The 21,787-nt window shown below is 40.2% G+C and overlaps 1 protein-coding gene across 1 annotated transcript; it reads right to left on the bottom strand.

The window, feature by feature from the left end:
• Nucleotides 1–1,178: 1,178 nt before the first annotated feature.
• STIL (STIL centriolar assembly protein) lies at nucleotides 1,179–21,618 on the bottom strand. Its single transcript, XM_064455141.1, has 16 exons — nucleotides 21,290–21,618; nucleotides 20,078–20,185; nucleotides 18,297–18,412; nucleotides 17,996–18,183; nucleotides 16,762–17,009; nucleotides 15,875–15,958; nucleotides 15,664–15,750; nucleotides 14,018–14,165; nucleotides 12,712–12,821; nucleotides 11,786–11,900; nucleotides 9,911–10,966; nucleotides 8,379–8,544; nucleotides 7,403–7,628; nucleotides 5,277–5,469; nucleotides 4,375–4,628; nucleotides 1,179–2,684 (listed from the first exon to the last, which is right to left on the bottom strand). The coding sequence occupies exons 1-16, from the start codon at nucleotides 21,319–21,321 to the stop codon at nucleotides 1,856–1,858; spliced, it is 3,960 nt and encodes a 1,319-aa protein (XP_064311211.1). The 5' UTR covers nucleotides 21,322–21,618; the 3' UTR covers nucleotides 1,179–1,855.
• Between the last annotated feature and the right edge of the window lie 169 nt (nucleotides 21,619–21,787).

Below are 21,787 nucleotides of genomic sequence, written 5' to 3'. Positions count from 1 at the left end.
TCAAAAACATTAACTATTTTTTGACTGATTCAGCAGAAAATGTGCTGCCAGATAATAAGCTTGTGCCTGATCCAGGGGAGATTCAGGGACTGAGAAAGGCTTTATTTTTCAGCACAGCAAAGTAGCACCTTTCCTGAAAGGAAGCAAATATTCATGTTGATGGAAGAGGCAGCGTGAGAAGAGAGAAATTCTGACACGGCTGGAAGGGAGCCGCTGCCTTCCTCTCTCCCTGTACAGCCACTGAAACAGCAAATGGCTTATTTCACCCCTGATTCTTGATCCACAAAGGCCCACGAGGGTGGCAGATGCTGGAAAAGACTCTCATGTCATTGTAATAAATTAATTAGCAGTTAGTGCCCACTAAAAGGTACCATGAGGTAACAGTGCTGTCCTTTGGATCTGAACGGGAAAGGCCCGGGACTCCAGTGCGGGGTGTTAATCTCTAGTTTAAAGCTCTTGGAGCAGGAAAGACAAGGTCAGCACCCTCAGCTGAACTTCTGTTGAGACAATGCCATCATTAAAACAGAGTTTGTTCAAAGTCACATTAAAGCATGTGGACTTGCTACGGCCAGTGAGAAAATAGATGACTCGACCGTCATTCTGCTCTGTCCTCCCATCAGGAATGGTGGGAATGGGAATGAATTGCCGCTTCCAGCCCCGCTGCCGCCTTTCCAAGACCGAGAGGTCAGGGCGGAGGGGCGTTACAGCCCAGGCACGCGCCCTGGGCCGTGCTCTCAGGGGGATGTGCCGGGGGGGGGCAGAGCTGTCACAGCCAGCGCTGGCACCTGGGGCTTCCAGCACCCACCCGTTACTGCAACGCACCGTAACCACAAAACCACCCACTGCACCTACGCATCCAGCAGAAGTCAGCCTTAACAGAAATGGAATTATTAAACAATAACTGAATTTCTCAACTTGCGGATTATCATGATCACAGGGTGATGGAGAAGGGCTGTTTCATTACCAGACTGTAGTGCTTCATGACAGGATATTTGTATGTTAATACAGAACAAAGTAAAATCAATTATTTTTTTACCACCAGCCGGTATCAGAATTCTTGAAGAGTTCAGCAGCAAGTGACATCCTCACCCTTCCAGTTAGCTGTTCCAAGCAGTGACTGGGAAGTGGCAAATTTCTTAAATAAATGCTACACCAGACAACTGCAGGCTTGTTTTTTTTTTTTTAATGGAATCTGACATTTATGAGCAATATGTACTTCTTAAATAAATTAAAAACATTCAGAAAAAAAATCACAAACGTGTTAAAAGTGCTAGTTTTTCCAATTTCCTTTCAAGATTTCATGATACAGAGAGTTATATGTGCGTTTGGCTGAATTCAAAATAATTTTACACAAAGTAAAGCCACAGTTATACTTCCCTTTCTACCAGACACAACCACCCCCAGTAACACAACCATTTCAGCAAATTTCTAGAAATTAGTGCTTTCGCTCTGTTACCCCTGCTCCGCCACACACAATATTGATGGCTCACAGTTGGCACAAAGATGTAAAAGTCAGTGTTTTAAAAAAGTCAACAGAAGAACATTTAAATAAGCATCGTTGTTAAAAGTATATTAAGAGTACATCTTGGGCTCGAGTTGATCCACCTTTGAAACACTTTAAAACCATGCCTAACTAAATAAAAGTGCACACATACTTCAGTGCTCCTCAAAACTGACTCAACCAGGTGTTTAGAGACAGCTGTCCCTGACCTGGGCTGAAAACTCAGTTCTGCAAGTTTTACATTGCTACGACACAGTGACCTCTTCATCACTTAATCCTTGGTTTCCTCTCGCCGTTTACAGAGGGGTCCCTCTCAGGTTTGAAACAGCGGTCACCAGCCACCTTGGGGGATGTTCAGAACAACTTTGGCAACTGCCTGAGTTGTTTCACATCAAGAATGGTGCCAACAGAATTCATGCTGTTTGACTGGTTTAATGTTTCAAGGGCCGGAGTATGCAGATTTCCAGCAAAGACCTGAATATCAACTTCATCTTTTCTGCCAGGTTGTTCAGTGAATTCAACTCTCCCAGGAAACAGCCTGGGTTTTGATTTTAAATCCTTTAAAATCTGAACTGAGTTTTCATCTGCTTGGTCTGCTCTGGGATGAGAAATTTCATTTGTAATATTTCTTAATACAGGGCTGTTTAATTCTGGTGGAGGAACATTAGTTGTCAACTCTCTGCTCTGACTTTTTAGATGAATGGGAAGTCTTCCATCAATTCTCTTGGATAATTCAGTCCAGTGGTTGAAGCCGTCCAACACAGGGGCACAGTTTTTGTCCAGCATGCTTTCACTTTTGACAGTGCCAGAACTGCCATCTTGAACCTGCAGTCCCTCTTCGTCTTCACTACTGTCATTGCCCTGTATCAGCCCGTATCGCTTCATGTACTTCTTGGTCGCAAAAGACATATTGTTTGGTGAAATTAGGCTAAGACCCACCATGCTCTTGTCCATATTTGTGTGCAACAGGTCTTGGAAAGAGAAATCTGCAGGAGGATTTTCGCCTGAGCGACTGAAAGAAAGTCGAGATAACTGATTTTCACTGAGATACTTGAGTGCTATAGCGTTTGCTTCCATGCTTAGATCAACAACATTAGGAGTCAAACCACACATGCTGACATTGGCAAATGACATATAATTTAGTCCAGGAACCACTGCTTCAGGGTTTATGCATGCCAAGATGCTGAAATAAAGCATCAAAAAGTTAGTTTAGCATTACAGGAAGAGTATGCCTTTTACAATATAAGCTGATAATTTCATTTTGCTCACTGTACCAATTTCTCCTTCCTTCCCAACACCACAGCTCAATTAGGCTGCTCAGTGCCGAGATCATACCTGCTGCACATACTAAAAAGCAGCTCTCCAGCTACTCACAGCAACAGTATCCAAATACCCTGTTAGAGAACTGATGATATTCCCTTCTGATTCAATACTAACCACAACCCTTGTACAAAGAAAGGCCTGGCTCTAGCAGGTTCCAGAGCTGGTTTTGTTTTTAAAGCAGGTTTGAGCTCTTGGGTCTAGTCTCACCAGTGAATGTACATCATATGCCTCTGGCCTTAAGGCTCTAGATGCTGCCACCCAACCCAAAATTTGTATCTAGATAGAAGATACGAGCCCAAAGGCAGAGACCAAGAACACCACCTCTTTCCTAATGCAAGCCATTTCCAGGATTTTTGCAGGAACTCTGACATACTACCAATCTCCAGAAGCCTACACGGTTCTAGTTTTTGAAGGCATCCTTCAGTAAGGGAAATGTTCATTCGTTCTGTTGCTTGGTAAACCAATTTCTTGTATATGATAGGTGTTTAGTTTAAAGACTGAAAGGGCAAGCTCTGGTACCCTGGTAGCAGTTATAAACTTCTCAGAATTGTTTATCAGTCATGAAAGTGGCAAAAGGAAGAATCCCACCCTGCTCCCCAAGTCTGAAGAAAAAACCCTCAAGATTTCCAGTTTTGTCTTATGGGTTAACTTCTTAGCATATTATTGACATCAAAAGAACACTGACAGCCTCTCTAGCCAGGAAGGTACCCCAGAAATTCCAGAGAAATGTCTGATGAAATTCAAGTGAAAAGAAAAGAGCTTAGAAACTGTATGACTGGAAATGGCTTTTGATGCATGGCTGAAGATTATTTAGGAGGCAGCTAGACTTTTTGTTTACCTAACATTTATATACTAGTATCAAGATAACAATAAGGATGGAAGTGAAGCTGTACCAGGCAGTCAGCCTGTGCCTAAGCAGGTACATAAGTAAATTCCTGTGCCTCAAACACATTCTTCAGAAATCACTTCTGATCCTTCTTCTGTTTCATCAAGGCTGTTTCCCTCCCCAGCCACTGCAGCCTCCCTGTTTCAAGTCAAAGCACTCACAATAACAAGCGATTAGGACAGAACCAGTTTTGATTATATATCAAAGCCACCATAACAATATCACTTATACTGGTGAAGTAAAGACAAGGGTTAAGAAGCAGTGACAAAATATATAGCTGTTTAATGTTCAACCTCCCAAGTCCAGTGTTTCTCTGGAATACTGTGACATAGCCTGAAGGATTGAAATTACCCAAGCTGCTTTGTTATTATTCTAAGGAATTGTGCGCTACTGCATGCACAATATTTTAAGAATCACCAGATGCTCTAACATCTAGAGCTACTTGTGTTATATTTAAATAATCTCAGTTTTGCTAGCAGAGCTCTTAAACCTATCTGAAATACCCAGAGCACGAGCCAGCGTTTCTTCTTTGCAGGAAATGTGGATCAAGTTGCCAAACAAATCCCCAGTGGCACTGAACACAGTCCCTTCTCTTTGCATATTGAGCCAATCTTCATTTTTGGTTGCATCTACAAACTGCTACTTTAAACAACCAGTATTTTACCTGGCATTCTCCACTTTGTGTGTATTTTTCTTCATGTTGCCTGGCGAGTCAATTGTCACTCCAAGACTCTTCAGTTGTCTGAGTGTAGCGCTAATCACACTCTCTTTATCTACCACTCCCATGTCAGTCTCCGAAGCCACTTCTGTTGTATCATCAATATTCTGATATTTAGGACCATCATCGTTAACAATTCCTGCTTTAACAGGTGAGTCATCTTGCTCTTCCGAGGACTTTAAAAGGTGGTTTACTTGGCCCTACAGAAAAAGGGAGGAGAGGGGAGACCACATGGACAAAGACATCATGACACCCAGGAGTTGCCAAAAAAGAACCCCAAAATCCAGGTTTATTATTATGCAACTTAAAACACAGCTAGATGGGTTAACAGATTGTCCTGACAAACAAGCCAAATTCAGACTCAGTTCAGATGCAGTCACATAAATTCACACTAGTGCAGCCAGACACTGGGATGTCTTATATTTCAAGCTTTCTGCAAAAGTCTGTTCCAAATTTAAATAGATCACAGTGAGACTCTTCAAGATGAAAGCCTTCTAAGGGACTTAAAAATGGCATGGCATTTTGCCTTCAAGGACACTAACTGGGGAAGTTATCAAGTGACTTTATCTTTTAACTAAAGAATTATAATTTATTAGGCAGCAGACAGAAGTCCATGAGTGCATGGAAGAGTGAAGTACAGAATAACCACTTAAACCTTAAAAAAAACCCAAACCAGTAAAAACCAAACAAAAAAACCCAACCCCAAACCCAGAAGTTTTCTGTAGCGTACAACATATGAACTTGAAAACTGCATGCAACTTTCACTCATGCCGATGCCACATCAAAACTTCAGCATTGTGCCGTTTCGACTGTTGCATTCAATGCAGAACAAAATTTAAATGAATTACCAGTAAGTCCTGGTAAAGCTTCTGATCCTCTGATGGATGCCGAGGCAGCAACGAGGCGGGTGGCTCTGAGTTTTGCTCACTTGTTAGCACCACGTGGTTGATAGCTCCCTCTATTGGTTCTTTCTGTAAAGACACGCTAATACTTTCTTCTGAGGATAAAGTGCAAACAAGTGCTTGGGAAACGTTTCCATTTCTGAAAAAGAACCCCAAGATAGCTAGATATTTCTTTGAAACAGAAAGCAGAAGTATCACTATGGGTACTGTATCTTTTCATGAACTCCAGAAGAGAGAAAAACCCGAGTACTGGGAACAGATCCTAACATTTCTCAGCCAGTTTTCTGCAGGCGGCTTTGCTCCTTTCTGCAGTCATTTTCTTTCAAAAGTCGTTTGAGGACTGAGGAAATACACCCCGCAATGTGAAACTAAAACAGCCTGACTAGTGTTTCAAAAGATGATTTGAAAATGGCAATGGCTACTCTGGACTAGTCAAAACTCAGTGACACTCTTTGACTTAACCTTAAAGCAGATGAAATTAGAGTTATTAACAACTTGGAGTTTGTCTTATGTTTTCAGCATTTTTATGGGCACTACGAGCCTTTAGGAGTAATGGAACTTCCATATGTTCTGAAACATGACTTATTCAAAAAGCTGTTTTTACAGCTTTTAAAGAGATTCATGTGGTAGTTTAAAACCATTTTAAAAACCTCTCAAAGATGCTGTTACAAGTACACACATACAAAAGGCACACTGAGTATCATGAACTGAGAGCAAACACCTAGTTGAAGTATTTCTCAATAGCAGATGTGAAAGAGGAACCATAACCTATCCTGAAGTTCCCAGTTAAAAAAGGGGTAAATATTCTAGAATGAGTTACAACGCCATGCTCTGCATCCCCTTCAGCTAGTTGGTGCGTGTATCGCATAAATCAGACATATCAGTAGTACTATCATCCTGAGGAGATCCTTAAGCAACCCTCCTCCCTCCTTCTGCTCCTCCTCAGGAGACAAGTGTAAGATAAAGGAATTTCAGAACTCAACTGATCAATTGCCTGTGTTGAAAGCGATAAGATTTAAATCACGTGACATACTAGATAGTCAATGTAGGTTATCAGTTACTGTTACACTAGCAATTATTCATTCATTCCCCAAAATGTTCCCCTCCTCCTCAGAGAAATCTGGGTGATGCTCTACATTCTTACTATGAGATACTTATACAGCTATTTTACAGGTTTATGAATCCAAGTTGAAGAGAACCTTAAGATGGCATCTCTCTAAAATGCAACATTCAAAAGACTGATTTTAATCAGTAACATTTATGGTAGCAGGATATGTTTGCAGATAATATTTTAATCACGGACTATGAATATTTAAGTTATAGCTTAATTATCATCATCTTTCCCATTACAATTATTTTAGAAATCTAATTTAACTGGAAGGGTATTCCTCCCTCCATGCTTTTTATGCTTAGAGAATATTAGATCATTAAAAGTGCTAAATTGTTGAGCTATTCCCTGTGTAAAAATAACGTCCATATAGATAATTAAAAATGTTTTTAAAATCACATCCCAAATTAGTCTGAGATTAGTCATAGCACTATAATGAATTTGAGCTTAAAAATAATTAAATTAACAGCAGTGAAGCTGGTACCTGCATTCACTACACACCAAGTAATTAGGAGGAATTCAGGGAACAGCCATATAATGATAAACCCCTCATCGTAAGCCCCTCAGAATTGGAAGGGTTCTGAATGCTGACAGGGAAAAGCCACTGTAGGAAAAAAACTGACTACAGCAGCGTCCCCTTCCCCCCTCAGGATTTAAGGTAAGAAAGGGGATGCTGCCAGCACTGTACATGCTTTTCCGAGTTAAAGGCTTTTGCCATCAGCTGCTGCTGATAGGTAGGCTAGCTAAACGTGTGTGACTGATAAATGCAGACTCTGAAGGCAGCTGTGTTTTCGTGAGCCATACAATTTGAAGCATAATTAAAAAACAAAGGAGGCAAAGAACACAACAACTGAAGTCAGGTGACTATCATAATATTTTTTTTTTCCAGGAATTATAAAAAGTAGTGACTTATGAAAGGCTGTTCAACTTACTATGTGAACACAAGATATTTCTGGTTACTTACTGGAGAGTGTTCTGATTAGCTCCTTCTTCCACAAGATGAATACTGTCTACAAAGCTGGGCATGTCAACCACCTTTAAGGAAGAAGCAATACTTGTATTACTTGCATCTTGTTCAGCATTAATTGAAATGCTTATGTCTTCCTTAGAAATCTCTTCATCCTCTTTTTTTCCTTGTGGTATGGAATCCTCTTTTTTTTCTGAGGCTGTATTCCAAAATAAGCTAGCACCTAGAAGAGATTTATCTGTTAAAGGGAAGTCATTACTATCTTCTGAGACTCTCTAGCTTTGTAAAACTAGGGGTCATTTCCTCACATTCAGGGTTTTTGCACCATTTAAAAAGTGATTTAGGGTTTAGAACAGCTAGGAGTTGCCAAAACATAATTCAAGTCTTAGTTTCTTCCAAAGCATACTTGATGAAAATAAATGGTTGTATTACAGCATTTTAATGCATTGACCTTGAGCCAGTTTAAAAATTTCCTCCAGACCAACCACAATATTTCCATGGATATAACAGGAACCAATATATTTATATGTAACTTTAGAGACACAGCTGCATAACTTGCTAAAATTAAAGCTAATAGAGTCTCCTCTCCATGTATTTAAATACATGGCTTACAAAAAACATCAATAATATATTCAGTAGAACACCAGATGAGACAGAAGCTATTACTTTTAAAAACAGCTTGTTCATTTTAAAAAAACATGTAGATTTTTTTCTTTCAATATGGCACAATTTAAAACAGAAGACCTTGTTAAAGCTACCAGTGATGGCAATCGCTGCCATTGCAGCCTAAAGACAAAAGCAGCTCCAGCCTAAACTTGCCAGCTAAGTTCTCTAGGCGTTGTCTGCATTTGTATCTAGGTGCAAGTTTGCGTACGTTCAGCACTTCTGGAAAACATTCCCTCCATGCCCAAATAAATCACAGAAACATCCAGAAAAAGTGATGCCAGTCTATTTTTAAACAATTAAGTGTTACCTGTGCTCACAGCAATGCTCACGCTTTTCCTCACGTGCGAACCCGGTGAGGACTGTGTTTCCATAGAAACAAGGTCCCCTTGCTTCCCGGGCTGCAGAGCATGGCTAACTGCAGCTGGCTCAGAGGAACACGCCTGACGAGCCTGTGCTTCCAGTAAGCGTTGGATCTGTAAAGGTTATCAGAAAGTTATAATTTGTACAATAAAATATAAAGTATAATAGGCAAAAGTAAATTACTAAATTGGACTCCTCTGAGGTCTGGATTCAAATCCAGGCTGCGTTGCCACAGAAGTCTGATAACCTTCCAGTTCCCAGCAGTGCATGCAGCATAAATCAGAACATCGGTTTTGACGTTGGCAGGGCTAGCCAAGAAGAGGTTTTAAGCATGCTGGCAGAACTACACCAAGACAACTTGAGTAAAGCCTATTTGCACTACACTTGTTGGAAGTATTCTCTGCCCCTTTCATTCATATACAAAGCCTATTACCAACTTACCAGCCAAGTATTTGTATGCCAACTGTCCCTCCACCATGCTAAACCAATTTTGTATTAATTACAAAACCGAGCACTTAAATGACAAAATTAAGGTTGCTCAGGCAATCTTCACTCTAGTATTTGCATCCACCCTGTTCACCGATTAGTTCACAGCTCCATGGAGAAATATCATAACAGTGAAGGCTGCATTTATACAGTAAGGAAGGGTTTCCCTCCCTCATGCACAACCCATGCTTTGAAAGCTTGATTTTTACATACAGCAACTATATATAAAGCATATTTCAGTTGCAATTTTCTGGTTTAAGCAGGAAAAATATGTATTGTAAGCAATAACAACTTTCCTATTCCTGTAATTCACCACCATCACGAAAGTTTAAACTCTGGCTCTTCAGCCCCAAATCACCCCCTGCAAAATACAGAGCCAGCAGTGTAACTCAAGAGGCCGATTTTTTGAAGAAACATAACCTGTTATTGAAACAGAACCTAGGGAGACCAGCAAAGCCCAATATTTCAGCCCAGCGACAAACACCTGATGAACCCTGCTAGTCTGCTGCAGACAACTGAAGTTTTCTAAGCAACCGCCTCAATAACTCAGGAAGCTGCAGGCTTGAAGGTGGGCAAAGCAACACATGAGAACATTCTCTGCTTCCCATTTACGATTACAATTATTCCAGAGTCTATAGCCCATGCAGTAATTTTTTTTACTTAGAGAGCATATATATAGGGAAGCATTTATATAGAAGGCATATTGGTTTGCATTATAAAACAGTCTGCTAAAAAGAAAACCTTCATGTCATGGAAATATGATTAAAAATAAATGCAAAACCTAATCAGAAGTCAAATAGTTTTCTTTTGTTTTAAGGGACACCAATTAGCAGAGCTAATCCGGACCCTCCTGAACTCCCAAACCAGACATTTTATGACAGGCTTTCTTGTTCCAACAAGGAGAGACAACAGTTAATTTAATTCCTTTGGCAGGGGAACTATCAAAGTGTAATCGCTAAGAGGGCAGAGGAGAAAGCTGCCATTTCCACAAACCTGAGCTTGAAGTAATTTGAGTTGTCTGTCTTGTTCTGTGAGAACCCGGTACGCATCTGGAGATAATCCCATCATTCCATTATCTGATCCCAATTTAGAAGCTGGCATGTGCAGGCATGGTGAGTGGGCCGCACAAAACTGCGGACTAGAGGGGCTCGCACTTGAAGGCAGTTTTACTCCAGGCGATAAGCTGTTGTCGAAAGAACAGTTTCCCATCTTCCCATGATATCCCATGCTTATAGGGCTGCTTGTGGTATATCCTGGATTGCAGCAAATATTTGGACAAATGATATTTTGATGGAGCACTGTACATGGATTCTGCTGAGCCATCTCTGACTGGATTTCTGCTCCATGTTTGGGGCTCATATTACCAATTCCTTGCCATGAGTTTATCGGGCTATATTTGATGGAAGCAGGAAACTGACCGTTGCATGCACTGGCTGGACAGCACGGTGACACTTGAACTGGCACCTGCAGTTCTGGTGGTCTTCTGCAGCTCTGTGGTGAAAAAGCAGAGGTGTAGAGGACTGGCTGTGTAACAGCAGGAAGCTGCTTGGAACTGGATATTGATGTTCTTCTCATTGGATGCTCTCCCTGCTGTGCGACTCCATTGGGATTTAACACAAGTCTTTCTGATGGCTTTCTGGGGTGATGCACAGATGTGTCTGGGGAAGGCCCACTACAAGGGGTTGAAGGAGAAGATCCAGAACTACTTCTTGATTGAAGGCAAGCTTTCTTACAGTGCAACTGTTGCTGTTGTAGAGCTTGCTTCCCTCTGGAAGGCCTTGAAGTTGGAATTTTCTGGTTTAAATGGTTTGGTAATTGCCTCAGAGAGGGATCTCCCTTATTAGCAGAAAAATTTTGCTTGTCTTCAGAGTGCTGAGTGGGGTAATATGTAGATCCCAAGCACCATTTCTTTTTCATAGGCTGAGGTAGCGCTGAGGGTAGACTTTTAGCATTTGAAGTTCCCATAGGCCTAGATGATTGTCCTGATTCTATGAAACTCCCATCCAAAACAAGTGACAGTTCAGGAACTGAAGGAAAGATCCTGGTAACCTGAAGGGACAATTACACAAGCAAGTTTAAGATAATTCTAAAATACTGTCTTTCAGCCCTTCACATGCAGAATTTTAAAGAAAATATTTTCATTTAAAATCAGCGTATGACCATTACCAGCTCCAAACCATCAACATATGAAATACTTTTCTAAAGACTGGAGAATCCAAATACAGAAAAAGCAGTGAGATCTCTAGCATCATTCTTAGAAGACAAAAATTCCTTTCATATGACATAATAGCCATGTCTTCCAAATGAATGCTCCATGACATCCTGGAGCACATTCCAGGGCATGAATCCTTTCAAGAAGTAGACTACAAGTTCCCTCTTACTATTCTTAGACCCAGTAGATAGATGCAACAGAACATATCTGATAATCCTCAACTATCACGTCCTTCTAAAGCTATGCTGTATGAGGGCTGCTGTTTCATTATATTTGTATATGCTTCAGCAAAAAAGGACAGGCCAGCAGATCTTTATTTCGTTTACCCAGAAATACATAAGAAAGAGTTTGCTGCCTCTATCTTTGCCTCAGACACCAGAGCTCTTCCATTTAACAGTAGCAAGATTCCCAAAGTAGAACCTACTATCTCTGTTCCCAAACCCTGGCATTTACAGGAACTACAGTGTCTATAATCCTGGAAAAAACGGCAGATTAAATAGAGCCAGAGTTGAGACTTTTGGCCCATTTCTTCTCTCCTGTTTTCCCCTCCTAGCGCTTTGAGACAGAAGCTTTGTACCCTCCAGTCCCCTGACAATGAGTTTTGCTGCTCTAAGTGTCACATCTGAGATGCCTAGAACAATTATTTACTTAGTTACCTGTTGACTCACTGGGTGAGGACTTGGAATTGGTCTGGGGGATAAATCCTCATCTTCTACACCAGAGTCGTGATCGCTTGCTGACAACTTGCTGGGTGAACAGCCTTGGGAAGCACTAAAAACCGATATAAATCAAACTAAAAATGGCAGATTTGGCCATAGTAACACGAATCTTCAAATTTTTCACTGTGCCATCTGCAGTGAAATATCAGCATCATTTTTCAAGAATCAGTTGCTCTTGAAAGAAGATCATCTCCTCCCTGATTAGCTAGGGAGTTCACACAGCAAACAGTTCTAAGATCCAACAGTGAAAATACAAATGCTGCTTTTGGGCTAAAAGATACTAAGCCTCCCTCCCTACACCCTCAGACCTTTTAAGTGACATTCTAAGAGCAAAGCACTGATTTATATTAGAAAGACGGGGAGTGTTACAGTAAAGACTGTAACATTGTTTAAAGGAAAATAAAAGCCATCTTATCCATCAAATTTTTATCTATGACTAAGTCTGGTCCTTAAAAATCCCTAAGTTTCAAACTACACAGGTCATGAAGCTCTGAAAAGTCAGAAGGAAAAAGCAGTTTTTACCAACTTCAGTAGATTTCAGTTAGAGATTTGCTTCAAAGGACAGATCTCACAGAAAGCTTAGTACAGTGAACTAAGCTCCATCAGTAAGAAAGCCTTTTTAGAAACATCCACTGTATAAATTACGACCACCAGTATCAAAAATGGAACTACGAGTAGTTTCTCTTGGAATACGGTCAGCTTAACAGTCTTACTTCAAGAATATTAACTCTAGAAATAAACAAAAACACACAGAGATTTTAATGCGAGATCACTGTATGCACAGCTAAACAGACACCTGGCACAGCAGAGGTCAAAAAACCTGATCCAATAAATACTGTATAAATGACATCTGAAAGATTTACCTTCTCATAGGAAGTTTCTTGCAAACTCTGCTGAAGAACTCTGTTTCTGCATTTTGGTTTTCTGCACTCAACTCAAACTGGATATGGCTCTTGTCTGAAGGTTCAACATTCTGGAATGAGATTTTCTGTATTGGTGAAAGGTGAAACTCTCAACTTTTAATCACTGAGATACTACTCCCAAAGGAATAGTTCTAAGGACTCTTATATCTGATTATTTGCTGCTTGTCCTCTACTTTCAATTCTCAATTCTTTCACCACTACAAGGAGGCAGGCAACTTCCCTTCCTGTTTAACACTGTTCCCCCTGCTACTCTGCAAAGTAGTTGGCCTAATTATAGCCATGAGCAGATGCTTCCTTGCTGTAACTGCTTAGATACTCTTCCACAAGCCTTCACCACTATAGGAAACAGCAACTGTTCTATGCTGTTTCACACACCACAGCTGGGCAAGTCCTGGAGACGACAAAAGAGAGCCTCTGTTAAGAGGCTTGCCATCTTCAGTAAGTTAAGCTGTACCTAGGCTAAAGGTGGAAGGCAGCCCTGAACAGGGAAATTTAACTGGAAAGAGAACAGAGTAAACAGCACGCGACACACGTTACACCACCTGCTTCTCTGCTAGAGCACAGGAGCTTTTATTGAGCGGATTAACAATTCAACTTCAGGTTCTGTACAAGCCTAGGAAAACACAAAAGGCACTGAGGTTTCCTAGAATTTCCTCAAACCTTATTAGTAATCTCCCAGACATTGTATCATCAAATTCTTTCAAAGAGTTACTTTGCACAAAGATAAAATCGTTCCTGCGTTGTTACTGTAGCACAGCAAGAGATCTGCAGATTAGTAACCACTGAATTCCTTTTTGCACTGACTTCAAGCCAAGCACAAGTACCCAGCTTTGCTCTACAGAAAGCACCGATGTGCATTGCCCGTAGCAGTTGTTAGATGTGCCCAGCATATAGCATGCCAGATTAACAAATGCTATAGGAAATCAGAATCTTTGTTCATAAAACCAAAAAGTCACTAGCGAGAAGGAGCACTAACCAAGTCCAACACAGCACACTATATTTTAAAAGACAAATTCTTAATGATATTAGAAAAGTGAGCAGTTGCTGACTTTGGAGGTCATCTCTCAATTTGAGAGACAAGCTGAGTATACAGTAACCACTGCAAAAAGGTAGATTTATAGAGCTACATCATTTTCAAACGCCGCAGCTCCCTTTGGGTCACATCACACTGACTCCTCCTTTAAGTACTTAGACTAAAAGTAAAATTTTAAAGTACCACGACGCTGTAGGAAACAAAGCCACTTACTTTGAAGAGGTGTACTGTTTCATTGCAAGTTAAGATCTGAAACCCTAGTTCACTCTGTCCACTGCATGGAATGCATTCATAAAACTCTGGTTCCTTGTGTGTCAATGTATAAAGCACAATAAGAAAGCTCCCAGATTCCGAAAAAACCCTAAAATAGAAAAAACCACATCTTAAAAAAACCCCAAACTTAAAAGACAGGAAGAAGGCCCTTAGTTTCTCAGTACACTGAGCAAACTATCAGACAATTGAGCAAACTGATGAATCGCTGCATTTTGAGTGGTACTGAGCTATAGATAAAGCAGGTGGACTTATGACTGATGACACATGCAAGAATCTAAGCAAAGTAGAAAAATGAGAATAGTTAATCTACTTTCTAGATCAAACCTTTAGGATCACTTAGTACTTTAAATGAATTCCTGGAAGACTTTAAACATAGCATAGAAGAAAACAGCCGAAAAAATGATATTCTGATTTTTTTAAAAAAACATCTTCAATTGAATTTTAAAATCCACTTAGTATTTCAGTTATCCCTAAACATTCCAAAAATGCTCATTAGCAAACAGATTTTTTTTGGAAGAAAAGTTATATTGAAGTTTTTTCTACAGGTTGAGAACAGTGAGTAACAACAGTCAACATTTAGCACATAAGATCAAGGACAGTGAAAATGTGCATTTCCAGGAAAAGGTAGTACTACTTTCAGAACAATTTTTCTTTTTATGGCATTTGTGATATGCTTGTTCGTGTGCGTGTGTGTTGTTTTTTTTTTTCTTTAAATAATATACGCACTCACACACAACTTTAAACTTATACTTAAGAGTTAAAAATATATGATGCACAGATTAAGTGTTTAGTCTGCAGAGGCTAATTCTGTTTGCACAGTTCATCAAATCAGCCTAATCCACTTCCAACATGGAATCAGTGAAAGTTAATGCGAGTCAAGCATCTAACTTGCCTATCTAATAATCTAATTGGGCTCTTATCTGTGTTTGGCTATATTTAAATTGTTAAGGGAAAAACATCTATTCTGTCATTACAGACACACCTGTTCACCAAATGTGGTTTTATTTCATAATGTAAAAGCAAGTGTGGTCAAGCAGAAGAAATTCAAGTGAAAAGATGTAGAGAATGAGGAATGATTATCTACTAACATGAGCATGAAAAAAAAAATCAGAATGCAAAAGCTATAAACCCAGAATATTTAACAGGGAGTCATATCAAGACTATATCAGCTGCAGATCAATATGCTTCAATACGTTGGTCAGATACAACCAGGGAGAAAGCTCTTGTCAAGGAAACACCAATAAGAAAAGTTCAAAACCAAAACCTCACCACTGTTTAAACTACTGTTTCCTGCTTGGTGCTTCTTATTTGAGCTAAAACGCAGTAACCTTAATGATAATAATGTTTACCCTCTTCTGTTTTTGAGATATCAGCCCAGCTTTCTAATACTTCAGTCACAATAATTTGTGAGGCAGAAGTAAAAACCAGAAAGATCAATTAAAACGACCAGCCTTACCTCCTATAACATATACATCACAGAATTCCATCAAATGTCTTTGAGCAGAGCCCATGCTGCCATGCATTTGTGTGGAATACATTTGTAGGCACCCAATAGCTTCTATGTTTTATAGATAAAAGTGACTTACCTTTCTTGAATTGAAGAACTGAATAAATACCGCAAGCAACAGGCCCAGACCTGAGGACTACAGATATGAGTAACTCCACTCAGCCAACTAGAAGTAAAAAGAAATATCAAATTAGAGACAGTTCCATTATCAAGTTTCCACTATGTCATTCCTAAAACACATCTTAAATCAATACGTGTAGTAATCTGTACAAACTGAGCCAAACACTTACACTCCAACTAATGGCAGAGCATAAGCCTTGGGATCAGACTCGAGCAGCAAAAGCAATTTTCGTGTCTGGTCCATAGTAAGGTAGCTGAAAGAAAGCAGAAGTTGGGTTTTTTTTTAGTATCTTGGAAGGCAGTCTTTCAAGAAAAATCCTGAAGAAACAAATACAAGTTTAGAAAATACTGTAAGAAAAAAGTTCAAGGGGGACCAGAAATCAAAAGCATTCTTCCTCCATACTTACAGCAACTCCTCAGCTTTTCATCAATTCCCTGTGTATCAAAGAATTATCAAGGACAAAATTTGCTTAGTATTATGGTATTCACAACAAATCCAGAAGAGCAAGTCACGTTAAGTTTGAAGAGTTACTTTCAGAGAGGTATTCACAAGGTCTCTCTCCAAATAAAATTACATTGAGTTGCTTCAAATTGTTTCCCTGATCTATCCTTAGTTCACCCTACTAAATTAGTTATCAGTCAGAATGATGATTCCCCAATACCATCTTATAAGCATGATTAACAGAAAAAACTTTGGTTCACATTCATCTGATTTTCATTCTAGGGCAAGCACTGATATTGTTTAAAAAGCTGGATGCTGTTTATATGTATTGTTAACTAGAGGTGTGTCCATCCAGCCCAGCAGGAAGATCCTTCTACTGAAGTCAAAAGCAAGAAGAACTCCTACTGAACCAGCTAAGATTTTTTGCCCCACCCCATTTCCCGTTCCTTGTATGTAACATTTTAAATTCTTCCAAGTCCAAGAAGTTGTTATTTTTATGCCAGTTATTTTACTAAAAAACAAGGCACTGGTTGAGACCTCCCCTACCTACCTGCTTTAGGAAATGCAACAAACTGCCAGGCAACTTTGATAGCTTTAGCATCACTCTTTACTCACCCGCATTTATAAGTTCCTTGAACTTGTGCAATATTCATTGGACTGTTCAAATTTCTTGCTAGGGCTGTGGGAATAATTGGGACAGACTTCACAGGGGTGTATTCCAAGATATTTGCTGCGGTAATAGAAGCCCAGTGAAAATTAAAATGCAGATTATCCAGGTTTTCTGTGAAAACAATGTGAGCTCTAACAGTGAGCAGCTTAGAAAGATCCAGTGACTCTTTAGTGCACAAACTGTGCTGCAGACCCTAGAAGCAGGGAAAAGAGAAAAAAGTTAAATACACTAAAATGTCCTCATATGACTACCGTGATTCAAGCTGTATTACACTAGGAACTCAAATCATTCATCTTAGCTACTGTTGTAGTAGGCATTGTATAAAAAGCTATTAACCCAGGTCTCCAAAGCTCATGGTTATACTGAATATGTAAAACACAGTTGAAATTAAGCTATACACATCTTAGCATTGGTATGAGGTATTGGTTTATGAGGTATTCAAAAACCTGGGGTTACTTAAATTGTATAAAATTTAATAAGAGGCAATTAGAAGGCTCAGGGTGATCTGTCAAAGTTCTCTTACTTGCATTCAAGAAATTTGTATTTTAGCACATGGATGTATCATCATGAGAACGTTTTGATGTGAAGTAAGCATTATTTGTATTATAAAATACACACAGCAACAACTACAGGCAAACACTTACAGGAATGAGAGGTGTATTTACTAGATTTATGTGTCCACAGCAGAGTACGGAAGCAACAGGCACACATTTCAGCTATAACTACTAACCTACACAGACTTTACGTGCTTTCTTGCAAGCCATTTGCCTAGCAATACTTTATCAACAATTGCATTGCAATTCATGATAGATAAGAAACAAAAAGCTGTTTTTTCTTGTTTAAGCAAGTTTGCTGCAATCACTGTTGTCTTGCTGGTTTTGGTGGTCAGACCAGCTGAAAAACTTTGATCAGACAGCAAGATTTTAGTCCAAGATTAAAGACTGTGGGATCCTTAAACACCTGTGAAGACTAACTGATTTTATTAGTTTCTGATACACTTTTCACTGACACTTACACAGCTCGTTTCACAGAGCTGACTAAATAGTCTCGCTTCAGCCACAGCATTGCTGTGTTCGAAATTGATGGTGGTTGGAAACCAAGCCCTGTGCATAGCCCAGTCTCCTGCTTAGAAGATAGTTTACTGTTTAAGAGACCCAAAAGTTGCCAAAAGACACCTACCTTGAAAGCCAAGCTGATATCTTCAGCACTGTGCACTATAGCATTATCTGAAGAAGGTCCCCAGGCATTAACTGTACATGGAATCAAAAAGTCTCCAGGAAGAGGCGCAGTTGGAATTTTGCCTGATCCACCAGCAACTTCTCGACCAGGATCAAAGCGGTCTATTGTTAGTGTTATGCCTTCCCCATCTTTAAAATAAGTAAATAAATAAAGTCAGAGTCCAAAATCAGCAACTCAGGCTCCTTGATAACAGCTTACTCAACCAATTGATATTGTCTGTCTACTTGATGTTCAAAATTACCTTCATCTACTCGGAGAGTCCCAAGCAAAAAACAGGAAAATAATTTCTTTTCATTCTGCTTAGCATGGCGATAGGCAAGTCGCAAGGTTTTCTCCATCATAGATAACTTTGGGTTTCTAAAAAGAGACAATAAGCAAGTTTTAGAACCGAATTACATTTAACTTTTTTTAAAAACTGTTTATTATATTGCAATAGTTTCCACATTTTTTTTGTCCTTTAAAGAGAAAATATACAGAAACAGCCCAAAGCCCTAAAGAACAAAAAGGTAAGAATTAACAACATTGTATAAAATGTCAATGGAATTTTAGCTCCTGTTCTGTGCATCACCCCAGCTATTCAGATTCAAGAAAGCCGTATTTTAATTGGAGCAGCTCCACAGAACGCTCTGTAAGATCCTCTCAACAAGAATATTTTGGCTTGGCTAGCCCAGCAAACCCATATCAGAGAGGAAACAATTTTTTCTGTCAAAAATAAATAGCAAGGAGAGGAGAGAGCTTTCTTCTGTGGAGCATAAGTAACAAGGAGAGAAAAGCCCTTTTATCTGAAAGGCAACATTGTCACAAGAACTAGAGATGAACACAAGTGAATTATTTTAATAAAAGGTGGAAAAAGTTAGAAACACTACGACCAAAACACAGAACCTCTAACAAGACTCCTAAGTTTAAAGAGTAGAATAGGCCAAAAAGCTTAACACCTTTTGATGTGGCGTTCTCTCATTTTAGCACAATATTTAGTAGCAGAAGACTGGGGTCAGTGACACAACAATGCAAGTAAGAAGAAAGATTAGGTAACTATAAAATCACCGTTTAGTAAAAAAAAGGTACTAAGTTTGGAACCCAGGGCAGGGAAGACATCAACATTATTTTAGGTTGAGATAGCTTATCTGATTTTGACTTGGAAATAGGTCAAAGTTGAAAGTAAAGCTACTGGTTTATGTGAATACTGTGACAATGGCTCATATCCTACCTGCTCAAGATTAAGTGACGTGCCACCATAAAAATAAAAGTAATTTATTTTAAACTTTTTTAGAACTTGGAGGTTTTAACTTTAACTCAAAGAGCATTACGTGTCAAGGGCAAGTGGAGGTCCCTCTGACCTGTATGTAAGGGCTGTCCTCCCTTATATGCATATATATGCATATACTTCCTCATATACTTGCTCTAATAACTACAGTAAGATTTTAATGAAATCTATACACGAATTACCCAGTTAAGTAATAAGGTTCAATTTTTACTCTCTGTTTGTTTTACAAGTCAGGTTTGGAACATCCTGCCCTAGAAATTAAAAAGTGCTTCAGATTTGCCTCTAGTCTCATTCTAAACAAAAAATAACAAGGAAAAAAAATCAGAACTTTTGGCATTTTAATCCAGGTTCCTGAAGCAAGCAAAATGCTTAGCTTTAAACTTTACTTGAAGCATGTTATCTGTATCATTTGTCAAAAGTATTTTTTCTTTGTAAATATTCTGAGACAAGGAAAAACATGTTCAAGAAAACTACAAGTATGCAGTTACGTTTACACTTTTCCATATGGGAAGGAAACTGAAAGAAATTGTAAGTTACTTTAGACTGAGGTACCTCCAACCCACTCGACTGCGATACATGACAGAAAGGGAAACTCAAACCTTTCCAATGAAAATCCCTACATGCGTATTATGAATGCAGCATTTGTCTTCTTCCTTTGTGCCGTGTCATACACTAGACTTAAATGATAAAATAAGGCTTGGAATCATTAATTCTTAATTTATTTTAATCTCTAACCCCTTAAAATATGTTATTCATACCTGTAATAGGTGATGTGTGAGCCAATGACATCACCCACAGGGACTGGGTCCCAAAGTGCACACTTTGACAGAGGGAAACTGAAAGGGACCATCCTTCCAGGAACAAATCTGGAAAGAAGATCACAGAGATAGGAAAGGAAAATGGATTAAACTTAGTATTTTCAAACAGCATTTATAAGAAGGAACAAAGGAATAACATTGTAAGAAAAACAACAAATAGAATACACATAAACTGCTGGTACTTTTTTTGTTTCAAGTCCAGGACAATGAAGCAGAAACTTTGTCCGATGAAGCTGTCAAGGATATAAACTACAAACTCAACACAAAACTTTGGGTTTCCACCTAACAGTTCCTTCATGTAAACTTGGAAGATGTGTAGGCTAAAATACAAGATTGCAGATAAAGCTCAAGAAAAAGGCACTCCAGGTATACTGTAGGAAAGGAAAAGGTCTTTAGAAACTCCCATGGCACACAGGAAATCTTGTTTTAACAAACTTAACATTTGATCAACTTTCAAAAGCCCAGTTTCAGTCACTTTTTAAAGTCAGCATTTAATCCACTTAAACTTTGAAGACTTCTGAAATAAAGCCTTGGCTTAACTCAGATAATATAATGCAGAATTGCAATCAGACTTCAGTGGCCTGAAGAAATTAGTATGCAATCACAGAAACTTACATAAACTGAATTACATTTTTTGAGAGTTGCCTAAACCAAGTATGTTAAGTAAGATGCAAAACATTTGACAGCCCACACCATTTGGCAAATATCTCAACACTTTTTAACAAATAAATAAGAACTTCCTTTATAGGTATGTGAGGCATCAAACTTTGCCAAGTTTGCATTTCCTCAAGTTCTAACGAAAGAGCTTTCTCTATTTGTTAAGGCGGCCCTCTAAGCAACGAGCCTACCTCTCATGCTTCCAGCGACATTTAATTGATTCCCATTAAAAGCTAAAAGCCCACCAAAATAAGTCGTAATTGAGGCTTGTAAAAGGGGGAAGCCTTTTAAAGCCCCGCTGATTTCACTAGTTTTTGGCAAGCGCGGATCCGAAGCACGCCCCCCCCGCCCCCCCTCCCCAGCTCTTTACCACCGCTCGCAGAGCGGCCCCGGGCGCAGCCTTTGCCCCGAGGCGCGATGCACCACCGTTCTCCCCTGGGGAGGAAGGGTACGGCGGACCCGCCCCGGGCGGCGCCCCCGACGCGGAGCGGGTACCTCAGATCCTGGCCGGGCAGAAGGGAGTCCATGCGGGGCGCCGGCAGCTCTGCCCCCTCTTCGTCTCCCTGCAGCGGGGCGCCGGCGTGGTGCAGTGCCCGGGCGCGGGCCTGGCCCGCAACAACCTCTTCCTCAGCCAGGCGCCGGAGGAGCCCTGCCAGCGACGCCCCCTCCCCAAGGACTGACTACCGCCGCGCTCCCTGCGGGGAGGCACCGGGAACCGCCTCGCCTCCCGCCACCGCGTCCCCGGCAGGTCCCGGCCTGTCCCGCCCCGCTCCGGCGCCTTCCTCAGCCCCCGACCGAGCTCTCGCTCCCCGCCGCCACCAGCCACCAGCCAATCAGACGGCAAAACCGGCCACGCTCCCACCCCCACTACCCACTCCCACCCAATCGACGCATTGTGTGAAAAACGGTCGGTTCGACCAATCAAAGCGCACCCCGGGGGAACCAACCGCTAGCGCGCGCGCAGGGGATTTAAAAACACCAGCGGGCAAATAA

This window comes from Phalacrocorax carbo, chromosome 6 (assembly GCF_963921805.1).
Source record: "Phalacrocorax carbo chromosome 6, bPhaCar2.1, whole genome shotgun sequence".
Classification (NCBI taxonomy): Eukaryota; Metazoa; Chordata; class Aves; order Suliformes; family Phalacrocoracidae; genus Phalacrocorax; species Phalacrocorax carbo.
This window is presented reverse-complemented; position numbering and strand designations above follow the sequence as displayed.